Source organism: Pteropus alecto, unplaced genomic scaffold (genome assembly GCF_000325575.1).
Source record: "Pteropus alecto unplaced genomic scaffold, ASM32557v1 scaffold172, whole genome shotgun sequence".
Classification (NCBI taxonomy): domain Eukaryota; kingdom Metazoa; phylum Chordata; class Mammalia; order Chiroptera; family Pteropodidae; genus Pteropus; species Pteropus alecto.
Window position 1 is genome coordinate 362,704 of NW_006431924.1, and position 23,779 is coordinate 386,482.

At 34.1% G+C, this 23,779-nt stretch overlaps 2 protein-coding genes across 7 annotated transcripts in view; both read right to left on the reverse strand.

Annotated features, from left to right (window-relative positions):
• The window catches only part of CLEC7A (C-type lectin domain containing 7A), a 12,532-nt gene extending 6,611 nt beyond the window's left edge, over positions 1-5,921 (reverse strand). Inside the window, exons 1-5 of one of the 5 annotated variants that reach the window (XM_006906837.3) lie at positions 5,816-5,921; positions 5,507-5,671; positions 3,805-3,903; positions 2,557-2,694; positions 1,314-1,465 (exon numbers count right to left, since the gene is read on the reverse strand). In XM_006906837.3, the coding sequence (XP_006906899.1) occupies positions 1,314-1,465; positions 2,557-2,694; positions 3,805-3,903; positions 5,507-5,609 (492 nt within the window). In that variant the 5' untranslated portion in view covers positions 5,610-5,671; positions 5,816-5,921. The other 4 variants (XR_003044746.1, XM_025043361.1, XM_006906836.3 and 1 more) reach the window with 4 other exon arrangements.
• Positions 5,922-11,881: 5,960 nt separating this feature from the next.
• OLR1 (oxidized low density lipoprotein receptor 1) lies at positions 11,882-22,456 on the reverse strand. 2 transcript variants are annotated; one of them, XM_006906841.3, is made up of 6 exons: positions 22,302-22,456; positions 19,634-19,735; positions 17,945-18,190; positions 13,564-13,703; positions 13,145-13,260; positions 11,882-12,876 (listed from the first exon to the last, which is right to left on the reverse strand). In XM_006906841.3, exons 1-6 carry the CDS (start codon positions 22,387-22,389, stop codon positions 12,732-12,734), a joined length of 837 nt encoding a protein of 278 aa, XP_006906903.1. In that variant the 5' UTR covers positions 22,390-22,456; the 3' UTR covers positions 11,882-12,731. The 2 variants fall into 2 exon arrangements, with proteins under 2 accessions (XP_006906903.1, XP_006906902.1); XM_006906840.3 differs by having other exon boundaries at positions 22,290-22,456.
• Positions 22,457-23,779: the final 1,323 nt, after the last annotated feature.

The following is a 23,779-nucleotide window of genomic DNA, read 5'->3' on the forward strand; positions in this document are numbered from 1 at the left end:
TATACATCAAGGAGAGAGGGAGGTACTGATAGAGAAAATAGAGCTAGAGAGTCAAAAACAGAGACAAGACAGAGAGAGACTCTTACAGATTTTGAGAAAGAGACAACAGATTGAATCACCTTGGTGAAGAATACATGCATTCTCTAGCACCAACCTAGAGAGCAGTGATGATTCTTAAATGCCAGTGAGTGTCTCAAAAGGCATATTTCACTTCTTCAGAGTCATTATTATTTAATTTTCTCTACAGAATACATCATAGTTCTAAATTGTACTGCCTCCATTCAATCTACCTCACAAAATCCAAGGACAACAGGTCCCCTAGGTGATTTTCATGAATGGTTGGTCACTATCTTTTCCTCAAATTGAAAATGTAATTTTATATGACCTTTGTCAAGAAATGCTTCTCAGAGTTAAAAATAATTTTGTCTGACTGTATGTTTTACGAAGAACTAACCTGGGGTTTAATAATATTTGAATTGTCAACAAATATATCACAATATAGAGGTAGTTATAGAAGGTCTAAAAGCCAGACAGACTTTCAGCTCCCCCTGCCCCTTTTTTTGCCATACATCTTTAATTTCCATGTGAACTACTACTGTTGGGTAAGATAAGACAGAAACAAAAAAATAGAATAGTGAAAGTAAGTGTAGAAGTTTAGATTTATAGTGTTATTTTTTCCTATTATTCCCTTCTCATAGGCCATCTGAGTTCTAGCCTTTATTTGTGATGCATTGTAAGTTCCACTTTTTCTGTAAAACTTTTTATGTTTACAGGGATCTCTCTCTTAATTCCTATCACATTTATTGTCAATATCAAATACTTAACTTTTAACTTCTGTTGGGGCTTTTTTTTTTTTTTTTAACCAATTATATGAGCATAGCAATAGCAAATTTACTTTTTAAACCTCATTGTCTGTCTCAGTATCTTGCAAGGAGTAAATGATTTATAAATGTATATATCGTTGCTGCTATTTTTCTTGACAATTATGATAAAGGGGAGAATTTTCTGTTCCATTCTACCAAGTTTAAAAATTGAAATCTGAACTCACGAAAATGAGTAGTGGCCTGATTTTTAGTCATGCAAACTTGCAGTGTGTTTGAAAGGATTTGTTTTAAAAGAAAATGTTCTCATTTTTTAAATTAATTAATTAAAAAGGATATATCATACACTTTACCTGTTTAATGAATGCTATTATTATAATTCTGGATGATAATAAAAATAATTTTCTCTTAGGGAAAATTATCATTACCTGGACCCTATATTTTTCTACTCAGTATAGACCACAGATAATTATAGCTGAAATCTATACTTACCAATTCTTTTGAACTATCTATCTTCAGAAGATTAGAGCCCAGTTGAGAGCATTGTCTTTTACTACTCTCCCAGGAATCTGTTGATGTGCTAAATAGGTAACAGCTAGTCTCATGTATAATCCAGTTAGGGGGACAAGAACTGGAAAGAACTCCTGCAAAAAAAAGGTAAATACGATAAGGTTCATATCATATCATTTTATTTTTTCAGTGCAAGCATCATTCATCCTGAGGACACAAGAAATAATCAATGAATTATTATTAATATATTTCATTTTCAATTCAAACTATAGGGACATGGTTTTACAAAAGAGATCACATTAAAATGCCCCATTCATTTAAAATTTAAAAATTGAATTAACTATAAAAGTGTTTTAAACAGTCAGTCTTTCTTTCCTTCTTCACTTGTCTTCTATTCTTTCAAAATCATCTCTGAACTCCCTTTCTTCATGACAACTCTTAAAATTAAGTCAACTCAAAGTCAATCATTGAGGTATACAGTAATTTCACATTAACTTATTTTACAGGTGTGAGATCTATTTCAGAATACAGTTTTCCAAATGCTAAAAGTATAAGAGCAATTACTCACATTACAGAGTATCAGTATTTTGAACTAGCTACTTGATAAAAATAGTGGAAAGTATGGGTCCAGAGATAGGAAATTGAAGTCAAAATATTGTCATGGTCAACTGTGACATTTTAGAAACAAAGACCAATGGTACATAAAATTGTAATGAAAACAATGAAATTGTATAATTAAAGAAAAACAAATTTAACCAGAGTTTTCAGGAACACATCTATTAGGTCTACCTCTTTTGTGTGTGTTTAATTTAGCCTTTTAATTTTTACCAACAATTTTCCTTCTTTTTTTTTTCCTTTTCTTCCTTTCTGATGTGCTATTTCTTATTCTTATCATATCATTTTAAAATGTCAGTTCCCTAAGGACAGAGAACACATTTCAAATTAGACAGTCTCCTGAAGGCCTAAACACATAACCAAAGAGAGTAACTAATTTGAAAAAAGAAAATTAACTTAGAACTGCTCAGCCAAGTGCATAGGGTATTTATGATATTGCTTTATTGTATATATGACAGGGGCATATGAGATTGAGATAATACTGATGTGTGCTTCCCTTGAATGCACAATCGTGTAAAAGTGCTTTCTTCACCCCCCTGCTCCAGGCCATAACACTAATAATTAACTCTCCTGAATTCAGAATCAATTAATCATTTAACTCTGCCCTTGCCTGTGGTTGTAAGAGCCTTAGTAGGAGCCACACTCGCTTCTAAAGATGATTGTGTGGGTCGACTGTGGTTCTCTTTATTTCTTGATGGAAAATTGTTGTTCTTCAATGGGTTGCTTCCTGAATTAAATCTCCAAATACCTTTGTATACAACAACAACAATAGTGACAAAAAAAAGTCATTCTACTATGTTTAAAATTAAAATCTCAAAACCCATATTTCTGTAGTGATATAAAGAAATACATTCTTGTTCAATGATAAGTAGATAATACATTGTTGATGGAGAAGTAAAGATAAATATAGATAGATAGACTAGAATAGATGAATAGAATAAAATAGAGTAGACTAGAATAGGCTAGAATAGAACAGAATAGATGATAGATTAAATAGATAGAAAGGAATAACTTCCATAAAGGATGTGTAGCAAAAAAAAAGCAAAATGAAGCAGGTAAAGAAGAAAGAGTATTAAAGAGAAAGCAAGTGGCAAATGGAATAGAGTTAATTGGAGCTATGGTAGATTTGAAATAATAACAAATTTGCTATCTTTCTTCTGTATTTTAAAAATGAGAGCTCCTCGAGACTCTGTCCAGTATCTATAATATAAACTGTACTCAATAAACATTTGAATAATTAAGAAATATAATAAGACTCTCTGAAGGCACAATTATACTCTATTAGCAATAGATTGCATGAGATATACAATCTAAGGACATTTATTCACCTTTTACAAAATATCTACTTAGGATTTAGTAATGCTTTAGGTAATTCCTGGTATTGTCCAAAGGAGTTTAGATTAAAGAGGTATAAAATAATTTTCTTAAATCATGAGACTCATAAAAATAGCATATAGTCTCTTTAGGGAATTTATTTTATTAGGGAGATAGCACCATACTACTTCCTTCTTTATCTCCTCTGATTTCTTTCCATTAATTTATCCTGGGAATTCCACAGCTATGAAACCAGCCATTCAAGGAAGGTAGTAGAGCAATGTAGTTAAGGGTATGAGTTTTTTAGACAGATATCCTAAATTCCTAATTGTAATCCTACCACTAACTATGACCCTGGAAAAGTAAAATAACTTCCAGTCTCTCATTTCCCTTATCAATAAAACAAGAATCAATAGCACTAATTCAAAAGGATTAATTTAGAGATTAATATGATTATGAATGTCAAGCTGTTAAAAGGGTGTCTGGCATGTTATAAATGCTTATTAAATGTCTGATGTTAAAAATCCTCCTCAGCAATACTCACCTGTGGTACCCAGGACCACAGCTATCACCAGCATTACCAGGCATAAGATCCCCAGAGTCACAGCAATGCAACGCCAATGAGGAGATGCCCTGTAAGTTCCTGAAGAGCCAGAGGGAGCAGAAATTGAATGAAGAAATAGGATGATAGACCATGGATCACTCCAGTTATACAATTCATCAAAATTAGGCAAATTCTAAATTGAACCATGAATCACTGTTTCCCAGATAATCTGCTTATCTAGGCTTAGTCCGACTTTTCTCCCACCTTTAGCATACTTCAGGTTCTGGAACTGTAATTTGAGTATAGTGCCCTGGTAACCATGAACTCCTGATTTCAGTTCCACATTGATGGCTATAGGTCTTACATTAACAGGATTCCTGAAAGCCCACTCATTCTTGGAAGAGACAGCTTAATATAGGGAAAATAGCACCGATTACTAAAGGTAGTCTTCCCTTTTTACAGATTTATTGCACAATCTTGGGAAAATTACTTCTGTCATTTCATTTCTCTTTGTGAAAAATTGGGGTAATAATACTTTAAAGGATTGTCGTGGGGATTAAATGATCTAACACATGGAAAAGCACCCAGTTTAGAGACTACTAGCATATAGGTAACTCAGTATTTGTCTACGCATATGCATAAACAGACACACGCCTCCTTACCTCTTGCATCATCTAGTTTTTCCACTCTTCTTCAACAAGTTGCTCAAGAAAAGAATTGCATAAGCGGAGAGAGGAAAATAATTGTGCAATGTAAATCACCAGAAAGCAGAAGAGCGCAAATTCTGGTGTCAAAACCTGTGAATACTCTCTCTCTTGATAACAGAGAATTCATTTTGTGTTAACATCACCACACCAAGAACATAGTTTTGCCTTTGACTGAGAATAAGCAGTGAGAGCATTTCAGAGAGTTGTTACATAAGAGAATCATAGAGGAAACTAAATGGTTCATTCTAGAGAGAGAGATCTTTTAATGTCCTTCTCTATATTTCACTCCTTTTACATTTTGTTTAAGACTCATGTCCTACTAATAGGATCTTTTTATCTAACACATATATTTTTCTTCATTGGTATATGAAGAACTCCCTCTTGTTAAAAAGAAAAATTCCAAAGCAAGTTCTTATCCTTGCCCCCCCACCCCCACCCCCTGCCACACACACACACACACACATACAAGTCAGATTCAGGATTCTAAATCCTATGACTTTCAGCTTTTCTTTGTCCTTCACCACAAAATCACAAGTTTGTTTTTTTTTCCCCTCACATATTTTCATCTTTTTATTCTCTTCTTTCTTATCTCCAGTGTCCTGATATTGTCAATATACACTTTTTAAAATTTCCTTAACCTCCACTCTACAATTTACTCCTTTCTATCGGATAAGCAACAAATCACTTCTACTGAAATTCTTTCACCTCTATGGTCCATCATACTTATTACCTGCTCCTCTCTGATAAAGTGTCTATTTCTATAGAACAGAGACATTATGAGTATTTACTGTCATCATCATAACTAATTTAAATACTGTTTATTAGTTACTGATTGCCATGAAAAAGTGTTAGTCATATTCAAATCATTCAATGACTTCTGAAAAACTTTAAATATATTAATAAAATCCCTACAAATCTCAAATTTCTCAAATTTTCTTCACTTGAGTATTTTAGATGCTAAGAATAAAAATGTTGAAAACAGAAAGAAGAAATACCTTTCTCGGAGAACACAGGTCTTCTGGCAATATTTCGAGAGCTGAAGTCCAACTGAGTATATCCATTTTCATCCAAATTTTCTGGCTCAGAAAGGTATTCCATTGTTCTATGGAGTTCCTGAATTGGCAGAGCATTTGAGAGCTCTTTCCTCTCTTCTAAGACATCTGCTTGTGGACAAAAGAGGATCTATGACTCAAGTCATCAGGGATATGCATTTACTGAGCTTTAATGAGTTGAGAGTAAGTAGTCCAACCAGTTATCCAAAAGCAGGAAATGAAAACTCTGCTGTGTAAAGTGCCCATTTGTACCTTTAGATCCTGTTTCTGAGACTGATGACTCTTAAGAAAACTATAAGGCAGCACAATAGATAGTTTGTTCAGACCAAATGTAAGAAACATGAAAAGATTAATGTCTTATGCTGCTTTCATTATCTTACAACTGAGTTTGACATCATTAATTGACTTGACCTATGTAAATTATTAACAATTTTGGTACCTTAAGTTTACCATTACTTTGTTATAACTATATGTTGATTCATTTATTCATGCTCTCGCTCATTCACTAAACATTTGTTGAATGCCCATCTCTTCAATTGACAGGAGCTGGGGATACATGGGTAAATGATACCTGTGAAGAAACATTGTCTCATAGAGGAAATCTACAGATAGATATATGAAGGATGCCATAAAGAGGTACATTGTTGTAACAACACAGAAAGGAAACAAATTTCTTTGGGATTTGTCAGGGATTAATAATACAAAGTAGTAACTATTTATTGAAAAATTACTATGAGCCAGGTATTACCCACAGCACATGTTTTCTCATTCAATCTTAATTTTCCCAAAAGTCCCTGTGGTAGGTATTATTTTCCTAATTTTAAATGAAGAAGGTAAGACATAGAAATTTTAGTCCTTTGCTCAGTTTTAAGAAGCTAATAAAAATATTGAAGCAAGAAATCAAACCAAAACCTACTCTTGCTGCAAAACTCATGATCTTTTCTGTTTCGCAACATTCCCTTCTTCACCATTTTAGTATAAGTACACTTATAAGTAACAGCTTATGGAGAATTCTGGGACTGAAATGTTATGCTAAATATTTGATTTTTTTTCTCTTTTTCAATTGCCATAATAATGTCCAAATCGAGGAGATATGGAAAACACTTATCCTTGCTAAAAACTAGAGAGGTACTCAACCCATTTACAAGATTTTGAAGCAAGCAAAATGAAGGTGATATCTGACATTGAAACAATGAAGACAGAGTTACTTCAGTAATGCTAGTACAATAGAGAAGGCTCAGCATAAACTGAACTCAACTTCCCCCAAAACAAAAGACTGAAGACTTCTTTTATGTCTTTATTATTATTATTATTATTAAATTTATTGAAGTGGCATTGGTTAATCAAATTATATAGGTTTCATATGTACAGTTCAATAATACGTCATCTGTGAGCGATTCTTATCCGGAAGAGATACAAACTTCTCCTAATTTTTATGACAGGAGGCAATGGTGCGAGTTGAAGCTGGGTGGTGCTGCCACTGCAGTTACACACCTTTATCCTCCCACAGGTACTGGAAGACTTAGTTCTCTCTCCAACTTCCTGAATGTTTGCATTCAAAAAGATGGGTCTTAGGCCCTTGAAGACAGAATTTTGGGTGCTAGATTTACATTTCAAAGGGCAGAGAAAGGATTTATAATTGCAAGCTTTCTAAAGTAACTTCTTTAAGAGGGAATTCAGGGGCCTATCCCTCATCACCAAGTTTTAAGTAGAACAAATAGTACATTCTCCGTTTCTCAGGCAGGCGTTTAAGAGGGGCTGGGACCATCTCAGGGGCATGACCTTAAACTACTAAATGCCTTGCTAGAGTTTGCCAACAGGTCTCTTAGTGCAGAAATTTGGACAGAGTTGTGACATGCCAAGGGTTCTGCAGTTCTCAGTAACACATATCAGAATAGAAGAGAGCTCAATGGAGAGTAAATAAGTGACTTTCTCCTTCCACCGCCCCACCCCACCCCAGCCCCGACCCAGCCTGCCAGAAAAGTTTTAGTAACTTTAATTTAAGCATGAATTACAGTGCTGTTGGCCATGAGTTTAGTGTTAATGAATCACTTAGTTAGCATATGTTACCTAAGATGTCTTTAAACAGAAACAATATAAAGCAAGTCTGTATACTAATCTGTTGACAAAAATGTTGTGACCAGATGCTCACAGGAACCTAACCTTACATTTCCCTTAGAAGCAATATCTATTCGATGTTCTCTGTGACTTCATAGAACAAACTACCAAGGGTAATAAGAATTAACTGTGTAGATAAATAAATAGTTTTAAAACTTAACAGTAACCACAATAATTGTTTAAAACTTTGGCTAACAAAAGATATTTTCAGGAAATATTTTATCACTGACATGTGTAGTATTGCTGACACGTGGTGATAATAAAAAACAGTCTGACTTTTTGTAAATTTTATTTTATTTTTTAGTTCTTTACAATTTACCACCCCTTTAGTGCCCGCTGAACGTTCGTTCGGATATTTTCTCTGCCCTATGAGAATCTAAATAATCTAATGCTTGAGTATCTTCCTAACTTTCTTGTAATCATCTCCCCTTCACTGTCTTGAAACACTGGCATTTTTTATCACAGAGACACATCAATTTGTTCTTGTCTCAGGGCCCTTGAACTTATGCTTTGGCAGAAATGCTTTGCCTTGAGAACTTCGCGTGGAGGGATTTTTCTTGATTATCAGTTCTGAGTTTAAATATCATCTTCTCCAGGAGGTCTTCCCTGATTATTCAATCTGAAGCAAATATAACCAGGGTGCCTGCCTATTACTCTGAATCACATCATACAGCTTTTCTTGTGTTCTTCAAAGCACTTTATACTATTCGAATATATCTCATCTGTTGATGATTAAGCTCACCTGTCCACATATTTGTAAGCTCCATGAGTTAAGAATCTTGCTTGTCTTATTACTAATCTATTCCAAGAACTTAGACTAGCTTCTGATTAACTGACTCATATATCAATAAATATATGTTGGGTTGATGTATAAATAAATGTGTAAAAGTAAATGAAAATACTTTAAAAGTAATAATATATGTACAAAGTGTATATAAGCACCTTTATATATTATAGCCTAAAATTACCCAGTTCTATTATCTGATTCAGTTTATAAACTCCAGAAGGACAAGCTTTCTATTTCCATTGGTATTCTGTGTCTGATGTCAAATACAATGCCTCCATTGTCCTGCCTAATGGAAAAAATAAACAAACAAACAAAAAAACAATTATATTTTTTATAAACTAAGAAATAAATTATAGGTAATTCCAAGTTCTAGTCCAAAATCACAACCAAATTATCTTTAAATTGCCTTTGGAGAATGGAGAAAAGCAAAGAATGTGGGTGTTTTCAAGTGGGAGGTATTTTTTGTACGTGAATTTGTTTGTTTGCTTGTTTTACATGTGGGAATTTTATACATAATTTCTTTTAAAAGAAAAACAATTGAAAATATTTGGAAGATATTCATCTGATATATTTCACTGATTTCTTTTTTAAGACAAGAAACAACCCAGGATAGAACAATTGAGTTGCATAGAGGAAAAAATCTTCAAATTATTGGCAAAATATCTAAATTCAAAGTCCATGTTCTGTCTAATAAATGCATCACATTGCCTTGTTGCTCCTGATTCTGTCACTGATTGACTGACTGACTTTAGATGTATTGTTTAATTTTCTCTGCTTGTTTTCTCACCAGTAAAATAATGATGGGTTTTAAATCTCTGTGGAGACCCTTGGAAGGTGAATAAAAGAGGTACAGAATAACTGAAAAATGAAAATAAGTTTCCTATGGTATGTGATCTGAGCTAAGTCAATATGAATTAATCAAAAAATTTTATGTCCTCTGTACATACAAATTAACCTAAGCCCACGCAGGGTCAAGATGATCAATCTCACTGTCTTTCACCTCCATATCTTGTCCAACTGGAAAGTTTTCAGGGGTAATAACATACATGGAGCCTTCATCTCCTCTAGTAACAATGCCTTCTTCTGGAACACTTTCTGAAGGAACTGCATAGGGCTCTTCGTGACGAGGTGTCACTTTTCAGAAATATGTTCATGGTTGTTTTCTTGGTTTGTTTCTTTTTTTCATCATAGATTTTCTAATAACAACAGATAACGTACCAAGAACATTTCTCTCTAGTAATGAAAACCTTTTGGCGTTGGGGTCCATGTTTTCAAACTTTTTAGGGTGCTTATTGAGGTCTTCAAAAGTTTCTGCTAAAATCTTCACTGTGGATTTTTGGGAGGGTTCTTCTCCTGCAGTTAGTTTCCTTTTCTCTTGCCTCTTCAGCTATGCATTCTCGCTCCAGTTTCAACAAGTCCTCATTAGACAATTCCTCAGGAGCCACCTCTAAGAGCGCCTCAATGTCATCCTCACCCACACCCAGGTTCAAGTCATTTGCCATCTCAATGACGCTTTGTTGATTACTGCAACTTCCTTATCTTTGGTGGCAAATTTTTTGAAGTCATGGAGGAACCCCTTGAGTATCTTTCTCCAGATGCCATTTATACACTCCTTGATGACATCACCCCAAGTCAAACCAAGGATTTTGATGCAGTCATAGAGGTTGGAATATTTCCAGAACTTCATCACTGTCTTCTCAGTGTTTTCCTCGGTTGCAGCAATAGCTTGCCTTCAATGAAGACAAGGTAAATACAAATGTATGAGCCTGCTGCTGGTGTAACACGGCCTACTGTTTTACAGCAAAAATTTTTTATAAGTGGAAAGAGTTCACTCTAAAATAATGATAAAAAGAATCGTATAGTAAATACATAAACCAATAACAGAGTTATTTATTATCATTATCAAATATTAAGTATTATACATAATTATATGTGCTTTTATACAACTGGCAGCACAGTAGGTTTATTTACAACAGCATCACCAGAGACACGTGAGTAATGCATTGCGCTACAACATTACAACAGCTATGATGTCTCTAGGTGATAGGAGTTTTTCGGCTCTCTATAATCTTATGAGACCATCAAGGTTTATATAGTTCATGGTTGACCGAAATAACACTATGCCACTCATGACTATAATCGGTCACATTTTTACTATGAGTCAGGTTCAGGCTGCAGAAATTCTTCAGTTTTACTCACGAGTAAAACAGATTAACTTGCCTTGAAATTCCTAATATAAAGCAGTAGATGGCACTATCACCTCATTACTGCTGCCTGATTTTGCTAAATCATTTTGTTTTCTTTTTCCCTTTAATTTATTTTTTTTTTATGTAAGCATAGTTGGTACAGAATCTTATATTGGTTATGTAGTTTCAGGTATACAATACAGGGAATTGACATTTTTGTATCTTACGATGTGATCACCCTGCTAATTCTAGTAATCATCTATCACTGTATAGACTTATCACAATATTATCAACTATATTCCTCTTCCCTTTTTCATCTATCCCCCCATCCCCTTCCTTTTCATAGCCATCCCTTTGTTCTCTGTTTCTATGTCTGTTTTTGTTTTGTTTGTTTGTCTCATTTTGTTTGTAGATTTCACATGTCAGTGAAATCATATGGTATTTGTCTTTCTCTGCTTCACTTATTTCGCTTAGTATAATACCCTCTAGATTCATCTATATGTTGTCACATGGCAAGATTTTGTTTTTTATTGCTGTGTAATATCCTATTATATATGTTTATATGTATATATTTATATATATATATGTATATATATATACACACATGCCCCATACTTCTTTATCCATTCATCTATTGATAGACACCTAGGTTGCTTCCATATCCTGGCTATTATAAATAATGCTGCCATGAACATAAGGGTACATATATCTTTTCAACTTAGTGTTTTCATTTTCTTTGGCTAAATACCCAGAAGTGGAGTTGCTGGGTTGTATGATATATCTATTTTTAGTTTTTTTGAGGAAACTTTAGGGGATGTGTTTAGGGGATATGTTCACTATCCTGATTTTGGCAATGACTTCAACGGAACATGTTTACATATGTGAAAAGTTATTGATTGTTCACTTTAAATATGTTCAGTTTGTTATATCAATTACACCTTAATAAAGATGTTAATAAAATATCTTTTGTCTTTCTCGGAATGATATGGCTTTTTAAAAAATAAGATTGGCACTAGATTATGTACAACAAAATGAAAAGGTTTCCTTTAAAGTAGAATAACTTACGAAGGGAGGTAGAAAGTAGAAAAAAATGTTTCTAATTCCATCTGTTCCTATTCAGTAATATTTCTATATCTGGCTCAGTTTGTTTTAGAATTAAGTGTCATTATTTTTTGGTCCTGTATGTTTCTGCATTATAGCGTAATAAAACAAAATCGAAATAAAACAAAATTAAAAAGAGGTAATTTATAAAGGGTATGTACTTTAGAGGAAAAAAATTCAACTATTTTTCCCTCTGGACTATCCACCCCATGAATCTACCAAATACTGTTCCAAAGAATTAAAGGTACTAAGCTATCTTTTGGTAGCAAAAAAATGAAGAAATGACTCATTCAGGAACTATACTTCATTGTAGACTAGTTTACTTCTTGAGACATCCCAATTGCCCTGAAAATGTGAAGATACAGTTTGTGTGTATGTGTGCGTGTGTGTGTGTGTCTGTCTGTCTGTGTGTCTGTGTGTGTGTGTCTGTGTGTGTACAAGTAGTGGTGGAGTCTGGAGAGAGACTACGATTTCAAAGACCAACAGTGGTAGCTTTTAACATTGAGACACATTAAGTGTCTTGAATCCTGTCTGACCTTTCCCTTTTCTGTTTCTTCATTTGCTGTTTTCCATGCGTGCTTCCCCTTTTTCTCCCTCTGCTCGCAGTTGGGCAAGTTCTGCCTGTTCTATCTTCTATGCAGTTTTAAGAGGGTGAAGAGAAAATGGCACTGAGGTAGAGAGGGTTCCAAGGCTTGGAGAGGAGCAAACCTTTAAAATGAAAAAGGGAAGAGGGGCCAAGGGCTGGCAGGAAGGCTTAGGACCAGCTAGGTGAAAAAATGTAGACAGAGATAGAATCAAAACTTTTGATATAAAGGTGTCGGACAGCTGGAGCCCCACTTACTGCTAAAATGTTCTACAGTCAGATAATATCGGTTCTCAGGGCTCTCACGGTTTGCACCTAAGTGAGGAAAAATAGCTTAAATTCCAGAAGAGAATTCAAAGATCGGCTTCTCCTTTTGTTCCAAAGCCTTCAAATTCACTGTGCTCTCAATAGAGTCGCCTTCTTCTGGCATATACTGAATGCATTCAAAATGCAGTTGTCAGCAAAAACAGCTCCCCTTTGTAAATATACACAGGTGCCTGAAGGATACCTCTGGGAAACGGCTCCCTGGAGTCTAAACCTGGGGGTGGGGAGGAAAAAAATAAAAGTAGATTTATTGACATTCATGCTTAAAGCTTCAAATCTGCAGTGACAATGGGAAGGAAAACTCAGAGAAGGGCAAGTCCCTCAGTTGAGAGGATTAGGGAAGGAGAGTGTCATAAATTTCCCCAAACTTCTCTCTGGCAAGAAGAGGACATTGTCTGGTATGCTGCAGTAACTTCACTAGTAAGTTCTGCTATGTACAGAACACTTATAAATGGGGGCATCAGAAAAAATAAGAAACTTACACATGGGGCATCAAAGGGGAACCGTCTTCCCAGAGCCATGAGTGGCTGGGCTTCCTCAGGGACAGCCCGGTCCAGAACGGAGAACTGGAATGGGCACTTGCTCGCTTGATGAATTCCTGTAGGGAGTGACATTTCTGAGTTGATGGTGGAGTTAACGCAGTCATTTTAGATTAGATTTGCAAAACTAAAGAACCAAAAGAGATCTTTCCACTCCCTCAATGATTTCGCAGAAATATTTACTAAAGCCTAGGGATACTTCGTAATCTGTCCATTAAAAGTCATCTATGTAATTAGTAACTAGGCTAGGCTAGAAAACAAGTATACTAACTCAAGAAACTGTTTCTCTACAGAAGGCCTAAACCTGATTTATTTCTCTCTAAGCCCATACTCCAGCTCAACACACATCCATAAAAACTCACCAGGTCATCTGTGCTATTAATTATCAACATCTGAGCATCCAAAGACAAGCAGTCCTTCTGGCTTTTTTCCCAATTAAATGAGTTGGAGGAAAATAAGTAACAGTGTTCTTCATGCCACAGCCAGTCTTGGGGACAAGGACCTAGGAAATATGCTATATATAATTAATGTGTTATGCTTGAGTAAAAATATTTCTATAATTCTTAAATCAAGTCTCTCCCTTGGGACTCTCCCACGCATACCATCTCTTCTTAATCAGAATTAAATCCAGATTCTGCAAATTCCTCAATAGCCTCAGAGTCTTTATTTCTCCATTTTTCGGAGAAAAAGAAAAGACATTCTGATTTTCGTAAGCTAAATTAAAAAGCAGACTGTTAAAAAAGAAAACGAGGCTTGAGCTGGGATCTACTTTTAGAATCTCATCTATTTTTTTGTTTACATCGTGAAGTTCAATGAGGTTTTTTTTTCAATTATAGTCGGCACACAATAATATACCAGTTTCAGTTGTACAGCACAGTGATCAGAGATCCACATAACTCACAAAGCGATCACCCCACTAAATCTAGTACCCCTCTTCCCTCTTACACATTTATTACAACATTTTTAACCATCTTCCCCATGCTACACTCTATAGCTCCATGTCTATTCTGCAACTATCCATTCATACCTCTTAATCCCTTTACCTTTTTTCGCAGTCTTCCCAACCCCTGTCCCATCTAGATACAAAATATTCTTTGTATCTATGAGTTTGTTTCCACTTTTGTTGTTGTTGTTTCTTATTTTGTTCTTTAGATTTCACATGTACGTGAAATCATGTGCCATTTGTCTTTCTCTATCTGACCCATTTAATTCAGCGCAGTAGCCTCTAGGTCCATCAAGGCAATATCTTTTGCCATCCCCTTCCTTTTAGTCTATGTGTGACTTTTAATCTGAAGTGAATGTCTTGTAGGCAGTATATGTAGGGGTCTCATCTATTTTTTAAAGTTAAGTTTGGAATAATGAAAGTGAGAGTTGGGAGAATGTCTTTTTAATAGCCATTCTGCTACTAAAAAGATATGCTTATATATTTAAAAATTTCAGGTCTTCGAATAATGGACTTAAATACTGTGAATAATAGACTTAAATACTGTGCTTCCTGATTTTAGACACATGTTGTACGTGAACCATATGTGGTTCTTGAGTACTTGGATTATGTCTAGTCTACAGTAGGAGGTACTATAAATGTAAAATACACACCTGATTTTAAAAACTTAGTATGAAGAAAGAATGTAAAATATCTCATTAATAATTTGCATTCTGATTAGTGTTGCAAAAATATTTCAGATATATTGGGTTAAATAAAATATTTTATTAAATTAATTTCATGTTACCCTTTGATTTTTTAATGTAATTACTAGAAAATTTAATGTTGCAAATGCAGCACAAACAATATTTCTTTGGGATAGAGATGTTCTAGGTAGAACAGTATATTGATACAAAATGACTTTCTCAATTTCAATAAGATTTCAGAAAATAGGGAGAAGATTTGGTCCAAAGCACCAACTGAGGCCTTAAGCAATAGGTAAAATATGCCAATGTCTATATGTTTATGGACATTTTAAAGAACTCCCACATCCTCCTCCTCCTCATCATCATCACCTCTCCCATGAGTTAGTAACACTTGGAATCTCTTTAATAGAAAACGAAGCCCTATCTATGGTCTATGCTATGACCAAGAATGGAAAAAAGAAAGAAAAAGAAAGAAAGAAAGAAAGAAAGAAAGAAAGAAAGAAAGAAAGAAAGAAAGAAAGAAAGAAAGAAAGAAAGAAAGAAAGAAAGAAAGTGCTGTATGCTTAGTACCTAGTTCAGTACCCAGCACATTGTAGCTTCTAAGTAAGTATGGAAGGAAGGAGAGGAGGAAGGAAAGGAGGAAGGAAAGGAGGAAAGGAGGAAAGGAGGAAGGGAGGGAGGAAGGAAGTAACCTAAAATCCTTGAGAAAAGCAACATTTTAATTTGAATTTTCATTGTGGCATAAAACCATTAGATAATTTTATAAGAGTAGGCTTTATCAGGAGAATGTAGGAGGGTGCTGAGCTATAGAGGAAGAAAGTAAATGAGAAAAGGCAAATAGAGGGCTAGGTTGAAAGCAATGAAAGCGTTTTACTTCTTCTTTTGCCTAATGTCATCATTTTATGTAAAAGGAAAGAATACATTGGGTTTTGTGGACTAAAAGGCAGTCTAGGCAGGTTTTCTAAGCCATGACAAAGCAAGAAAGACAAACTTCAAAATGTGGTATTTAAACCACATGTGTTTATTTTAATTATTATTTTTATTGAATGAACACAAATATTTTTATTTGTGCCAAAAACTGTCAGTGGTACTTTACATATATTAATTCATCTAATCCTCACAACAACACTGTGAAACAGATTGCATTCATTTTCTTTGTTTGATGGGTAGAGAAAATGGGAATTGAAACCTAGGCGGTCTAATTTTAGCGTCTGCATGTTTAATCCTACATCACACTACCTCTCAAACTTCTGAGATGGAGTCAATTGAGGAAATATTTCTTGGTGCCCTCGGGATGTGTTGATACAGAATCTTGGGGTAAACCTGAAATCTACCATTTTAAACAAGCTACTTGGGTGATAATATGTGCACTAACTGGTGGTTGAGAACCACCACCAATTTCCAGGCTAAATTTAAAGTATGTAACTGTGAAGACCCTGAATCTTTTTAGCTGGGTGACCTCAAGCAAACCACATATGGCAACTCTTCAGAGTCTTTCCCTCTTCATATATACACTGAGGACCACAGATCTCTTAGTAAGGAAGATCAAACTTGTCTCACACCTGAGAAAACTGATATTTTTTTCCAGGTGGTCTTTTATTATTAATGCTTTTGAGAATCTTCTCAAATCTGCTTGATGAAAAGCAGTACTTTATTTGGTATCACTACTAATTGGCCTTTATCTGACACTGTCAAGGAATAAAACATGTTACCTAGTATATCTGCCAGTGAAAGACATATCACTTATTATTTTTAATCAGTTATCCATGCCTGGTATCTCTGGGAGATGGTTCTGAAAGGTCCTGACGTAGATTTAATTCCATGCAACGGATAAAAACAAAACTTTTTTACAGCCCCTCTTGTGAAATCAACCACCGGCTAGTAGTAGCTATTTCTGTTTATGTTAACATTCCTATCCTTAATTTACCAGCTTTCTCCCTTTGAGTATTCTTAGAGATGGTATATTCTTTTATTTTCTCAATAACTCTCTCTTTAAAGAGATTAAATACATGTTTGACACTTAGCTAAAGATTAATTTTGCTAAAAATTTCTGCTTATTTTGGAAAGTTAAGTAACTCTGTAAATAATAAAGGGATTGTAAACTGCAAAACTGTATATGAACTTTCTAATCATTATTATTAACATTTAACTTACTTGGGTTTCAATTTTTTCATCTATAAAATGAAAGGATCTGTGGTTATCTGTGAACTGTTATTATATAAAGTTTACTCAAAGAAATTACATGGTTGAGATTGAGTTGCACAGATAAACTGGAGAAAACTATTTATTAGTGGCAGTTAGTTATTGATGCTTAGAATAAGACTCATTCATACACCTCCAAGGAAGAAATGTACTCCATCTCACATCCTCTTACTCTCCTTATGACTAAAACATATACCTGATTTAATTACACACAGTGGGAAGACTAATAGAAATAACTTCTGTAATCATATCAGACTTTACATTAGCATTTTCTTACAGATGTTATTTCTACCAGCCTCCTAGAGTATGAGTCCATTAAACAGCTGAGATCGACTCAGTTCTTTTCATAATAAACTGACTTCCTGAGGCCCTCAGATTTTTGTTTAATCTGAAGTATCTACCTAATACTTCTAAGCCAGTCTGCCTTCATTGATTCAATTTAAATTGATATAGTACACTTTAAGAAATAGTACCATAGAATAAAGCTAAGGTAGAGGTAGAGGGACAAAGGAGACTGCGTAGGAAAAGAAATCAACGATTAAAATACATTGGAATGAAATGAGATAAGAAAATCTGTGGCAAGGAGTAAGGGTGGACCCTAAGTGTTCTTTCAGAAAAATGTCAAAACTAGAATTTTAAAAGAAAGAGATACTTATGAGAAAGGAAAACTTAATTCCACCAAAAATGTGCTTAATTAAATCAGGTATCAAGAATTTGGCAGAGGATGGGGTGGGGATGACAGAAATAGAGAATGTCCGATATAGAACATTATGAAATTATGTTATAACATTGTGTAAACAATGATACACATATCCATATGCCAATTTTTGTGCCTAGAGACATTTCTAAAAAAGAGTTAAGATTAAACCAAGAAGTTTCTAATACCTCTCTTCAACCCTCCCTCCCCTATACCTGAAAAATTTGCTGCTTTCTTCAGAGCTTCTTGGAGATTCAGGTTCTGATGAAAAAGTTCCATTTGTTTTTTGGATTTCTCATTCAGCTTCTGAGTAAGTGTTTCTATCATTTCCTTGAGCTCCCTTTGTGACTCCTGGGAAGCTTTTTCTTCCTCCTTCTGGGCTAAAATCTGTCCCTCCAAAATATTTTCCTGGTGAGTGAGGTTTGCTTTCTGTTGCTTTAGAAGATCAGACACCTGGGATACTAAATCACAGCTGAATTAAGACTATTTCCAATCCCCCCAAAAAATCCCTCCACTGGATTTTGAAGAAATCAAATAACTGAATCAAATAATCTATTCTGACAACAAATAAACCACTAGAAAACGACCCAAATTTACTCAGAAATTATTGATTTGAAAGTTTTTTCATATTCCTGCAATATGTATTTTTAATATCAAGGACTGTCACAGATACTTGTGATTTAAAAAATTATCAAGATTTTACTTGTTATTGAGAGATACACACAAATTAAAAGTAATCCCAAAATAAGTATCAGTGGCATAAATAAAATATAAACAATCTAAAATAGTCAGTAACCAATTAGACTTAATGACTGTTAGTAAGAATGTCATTAATGATTTAGTCTATTTGTATACTCATTCCCATCAACTCTCTACGCTTTCAGACTCCCTAAATTTATTTAACAACTGTGATACTCACCCTTGTTTTGAGGCACTTTCCTACAGAATTATTTTAAGTCACTGTGTCACAAGAGTCTAAAAACTTTTTTTTTTTTTTTTTCCATAGCACATTTTAGGAAGGGTGGAGATGAGATGAAGGTTGTGAAATCAAGCGGCAACAAATGTTAAGGTTCAAGTGTCTTAGTTTTGGAAGTTTTATGATTCAACACTAAATGCCTTGAAGGCCAGATTTGACCTTGTAAAGTGACAGAGATTTGGAGAAAGACTTCCAATTATTGCAGTGGTCAAGGACACGAATCTTGATCATTGTGAAAGGCCTTAGTGTTTATCGATTGAAAAAATAAATGGTTTGTGACCTTAAACAACAACTGGAAAACAAATAGCACTTTAAAAGCCTTAAAGATCTGAATTCCAGGAAGCTGAAATGACCCAGATCTACAACCTGAACACACAGGTAGCTTAGATGAACAATGGGCACATCTTTTTTCCTTCTGGGCCACTTTCATCCTTCTCTTCATTTCTTTTCCTCTCGACATCCTCCCTTTCTTAAATAGCCATACTATGAATTTGAAGTATGTTTTGTTTTAAATATTTTGTTTATTAGACTGTGTTTCTGGTTCTTAACTTTAAAGTGGTATTTAATATCGCTACGAAAACTCAACATAAACAAAATGACATTTCTTTCAATTTTGGGTTTTTCAGGTGAACTTATGGATAAGTTACTCAAATTATTTTCTTTCTCATTATGCTAGGGTTTACATAGGTTCTATCCATAAAGTTATGAAAAAAAGTCAAAACGAAAACTTTGCATTCATAATCTTCATTCCATGCCTCAATTAATTTGAGAGAGTATATACCCATCCATCTTCCCACTCATTCTAAAAACAGTTTGCCTAAAATGTACCTAAATCAAGGTTGTTTGAAGGTGTTCTGAAACCAATTTACAAACTACTTTTATAAACTCTCGTTTTTTTCCTCTGTCATTTTTCTATGTCAGCACTTACCTTGCATTATCAGCACTATGATAGTCACCAGTAAACCCAGGCAAAGGATTCCTAGAGTCACAGCTACAGGGCACCACCAAGGAGAATAAAGAAAATGAAGACCTAGAGTGACAGAAGATAGAATCAGAAAGACAAAAAAGATGCAAGCAAGTAATCAAACAATTCTTTGGATCCCATCTGTACCTGGTACTGTGCATTGCTTAGTTCCAGTCTTCCCAAGGACTCTGCAAATAATTCATTATCCATATTTACAGATGAAAAATAAGGATGATTAAAGAATTTAAATAATTTACTCATTGTCACACAACTGACACAATTTAAGGGCCAAGATTCAATACCAGATGTTCAATTCTAAGTTTCTGATTCTAAAGCTTATACTTTGTCTATTACTCACCACAATGACCCTTCAAGAAATTCTCAGTCCAGCTGGTTGAATCAACTTCATCCACAGGGCAGAGAGCCAGATGTTTTTAATGTAGACCAAGTGTGTGCATGCACACACACATACACACACACACACAGTGTGTTTTATAAGTAACATACCATAAATGAATGTCAGATATCAAGCAAATAAGCTTTAGTCAGTTAATCAACCAGATTTCCTCAAAGAATTACAATATAATTCTCTGCTATTCTATTTTTATTTCACTAAAATTACATCTTGGAACTGGGGTTATTGACCAAAATAAACTAGAAATGAAACCTCAACATTCACTTGACTCAGATTAATGTTACGTTCTATATTTACACCAGATGTAGCCCTGTTGTTACAAAAAAAAAAAATCACCATTAATATAGAAGCAAATAAATTATGTAGCTCACAGGTGTATGTATGTCTAATTATGTGCTCCATCACTAAAAGAGCACAGATATTTTGGTTCAGTGGGAAAATATCTTATCTAATGTATTTAGATTCCTTATCTTGTAAGATAAACAAATAAGGAACTGATAATGTTACCCTGTATATGCCAAGAAGAAAACTGAAAGGTCCAGTGACTTGCTAAGTTCATACAAATATTAAAATCCCAACATCAGTCTTTAATCCAATAGTCAGTAGTTATATGACTTGGAACATTACGCTACAAAATATCCAGTGCGAATATGTAATGATCTAAATTAATCAATAGTCAAATTTATTCACAGAGTTTTCATATGTCAAAAGCACTTCTGTTAGGCTCCACAGATGATACAAACAAGATAGAAATTTTGACATGAAGGAATACGGTTCATTCATGGATTCAAAGTTATTAAGCTCTTAGAGTCTGTGCAGCAAGTTGGCAGAAAAGAAGTAGAAGATTAATAGAGTCTTGTGCAAATAATTTCCTAATCTTGTCTGTGTAAATATCTGTGTAAATCTTTCAACCAACATTTCCCTTGATCAGTATCTACTCCATAGGAGTAGATATTATAGGAGATCAAATATGTCCACTACTCCTTAAGTGATGAAACTTATGAAATTTTAGAAGTCACAGGATCCACACCTGTGCAGGGAAAGCACACTTCCATATTCTATAGGCCACAATTTGTCCTGTCTCCTTGGTAGATAGAGACCATTCATCTAATTCCCGCTTCCACTAGTAATTTTCTAATCAGAAAGCAATCAAATCTTGTATAATAGGTGATTGATATAATCAGGTTCTAAGAAAATTAACTTCATAATTGTAGTAAAGGTCAGGCACTCAGTATATACTGTATGATGAATGAATGAATGAATGAATGAGCAAATAACTACTGTTAACTTGTAGATCTACCTATAAATGCCAGTACTGTTTTCATACCAAGTTAAGTTTATCAGCTCAAATGTTAAAATTTTCCATACACACACTTAATTTTGCTACTGAGAGAAATTTCTATTTTGTTTATGGAAACATGACCTGGAATTTCTTTATCCAAATTCCTGAAATTTTTATGACTTCCTCTCTTTATATTTTGTTCCTTTCTTTCAGAATGGATATAAGATAAAAGCCAAATTATCCAGATTGTTTGTGGAGTTGAGATTATAAATTAATTCATACTTAAGCAGTTTAACTTGCTGTGTATATCAGATTATAGTTTTTCAAAGCAGTGCTACACAATAAAACATAATTTATACTAAATCACACTGAATATTATTTACTCTGCTTACAATAACTCATAAAACATGTCCAGTTTTTGCAATGTCTCAAGGACACTATTATAAAAATTATTATTGTATATACACTGGGTCACTTCAACATTTTCTGAAGCTTCTGATAGATTGGATTCTGGATAAATGGGAGATTATGATACAATTCTAGCTCTATCATTTACTAGCTGCATAAAATGAGTAATTCAGTTAAACCTCTGCTCCCCAGCTAGTTCTCTGTAAAAGAGAAACAATAATAGTCCTAATCTTAAGGTATGAAGATTCAGAAAAATAGTACATGTAAGTGAATAGCAGAGAAAGTAGCCTATAGTAAATGTTCAATGAAAGTTATCATTGTCTACTACACGATCATTCATACCATTATTTCATTCATCATCATCATTACCATTATATCCAACTTGCTTTTCTTCTAAGTAAATGTTGTTAATTCTGTAATATTTTCCCATACTCAGTATTTTAACTTCCTACTCTTATATTCAGTTAATCTGCAGTTTTAAACTAATCCAAGATTCTCTCCCTGTACACACTCACCATCCCTAGTACCTTTAGCTTTCTGTCCATTTGGTTTCTGATCAAGTTGATCCTTCATAGTCTTATTCTTGAGGTCATCAAAAGTTGCCTCCAAATTCATTCCAAGAATGAGAAAGTGAAGCAGTCAAGGACTTCTACAAAGTAAAAATGTGTGAGCTTCTGCTGGAGTGTTTAAATAGCTACCGCTATCTAATAGAAGAATGACTCAATCATTGGTAGGAAGAAGAGGCTTTGCTTCATATTTGCTGACGCAAATTCTTGGGCTATGTCTATTGCAGGCGGGGAAAGTGGTGATTCTGATAGCGTTTCAGGATATTTCACTAAGTAATTTATGAAAGGGAAACCTGTACTTTCCATGAGCATTTGAGGAGAGAAATTTGTACCCACTCTTCGGGTAAGAAACCTGAAACTTGAAAGGGTAAGTCACACTAAATTTGTGGAAAAGTGTGTATTTAGACCAGATTCTTTGATTCCAGTGTCCATATTTGTTTGTTTATTTCACTGTAGCAGATTATCTCTATACTGTGTCTTTCACAAGTCTCACATTTCCTTTTTTAATTTTGACTGTTTTAATAGACTTAGGAATTTGAGGAGTCAATCACATATGGCTCTTATCTTCAGCCACGGATGACCTGGGTAATTTTATTTTATGTTTTCTATTAAAAATTATTGGAGCGACATTCATAAAATCAAATTTCAAGTGTACGATTTAACAGTATATCATGTATGTGCACATATATATATGTGTGTGTGTGTATATATATATACTATAATATATTATACCTGGGTAATCTTAGAACTTAATTGGAGGTACTATATATACAGTGGCAGTGTAGCATAGTAGCAGAGAAAACTTTGAAGCCAGATGGAGCTAGTGTCAAATCTTCCCTTTGCTATCACCTTGATTTATAATCTTGGAGAATTACCTAACGCTCTAAACATATGTCTTTGTCTATAAATTGAAACATTATATTGTCCACTTCATAATGTTAATAATGTTGTTATGGAGATTCAAATTGGGTGAAAACACTAAGTTTTATACTTCAAACATAATAAGAACTCAATAAACAATAGTTATTAATATTATGAGTAGTAATCAGCACAGTTGAATTGCCTGTCAAAGAATTTCATTTTATACATGATTAAGTTGAGTCACAATCATGGAATCCCCATTCAGAGGCCTATATGTATTCATTGATAGAATTCTTATCTATTTTCCCTTCACAACTTCCTAATCATAAAATAAATATCTCCTTACAGTTATATATGCTTTTTTAAAAAAATCCTTCTCTATTAGAGATTTCTTGCAGAGTATTTATGGAAAAAGTGATATGATGTCTTTACTTTAAATTATGCCAGGAAAAAAAAAAATAAAAGTAAGGAGACACATAAAAGAACATTGGAGAAAAATATAGAGGCAAATAAACTATCTAGGAAACTATTAATAAAAATCATCACTATCGACAGCCTAATTAGCATTTCATTCAAAA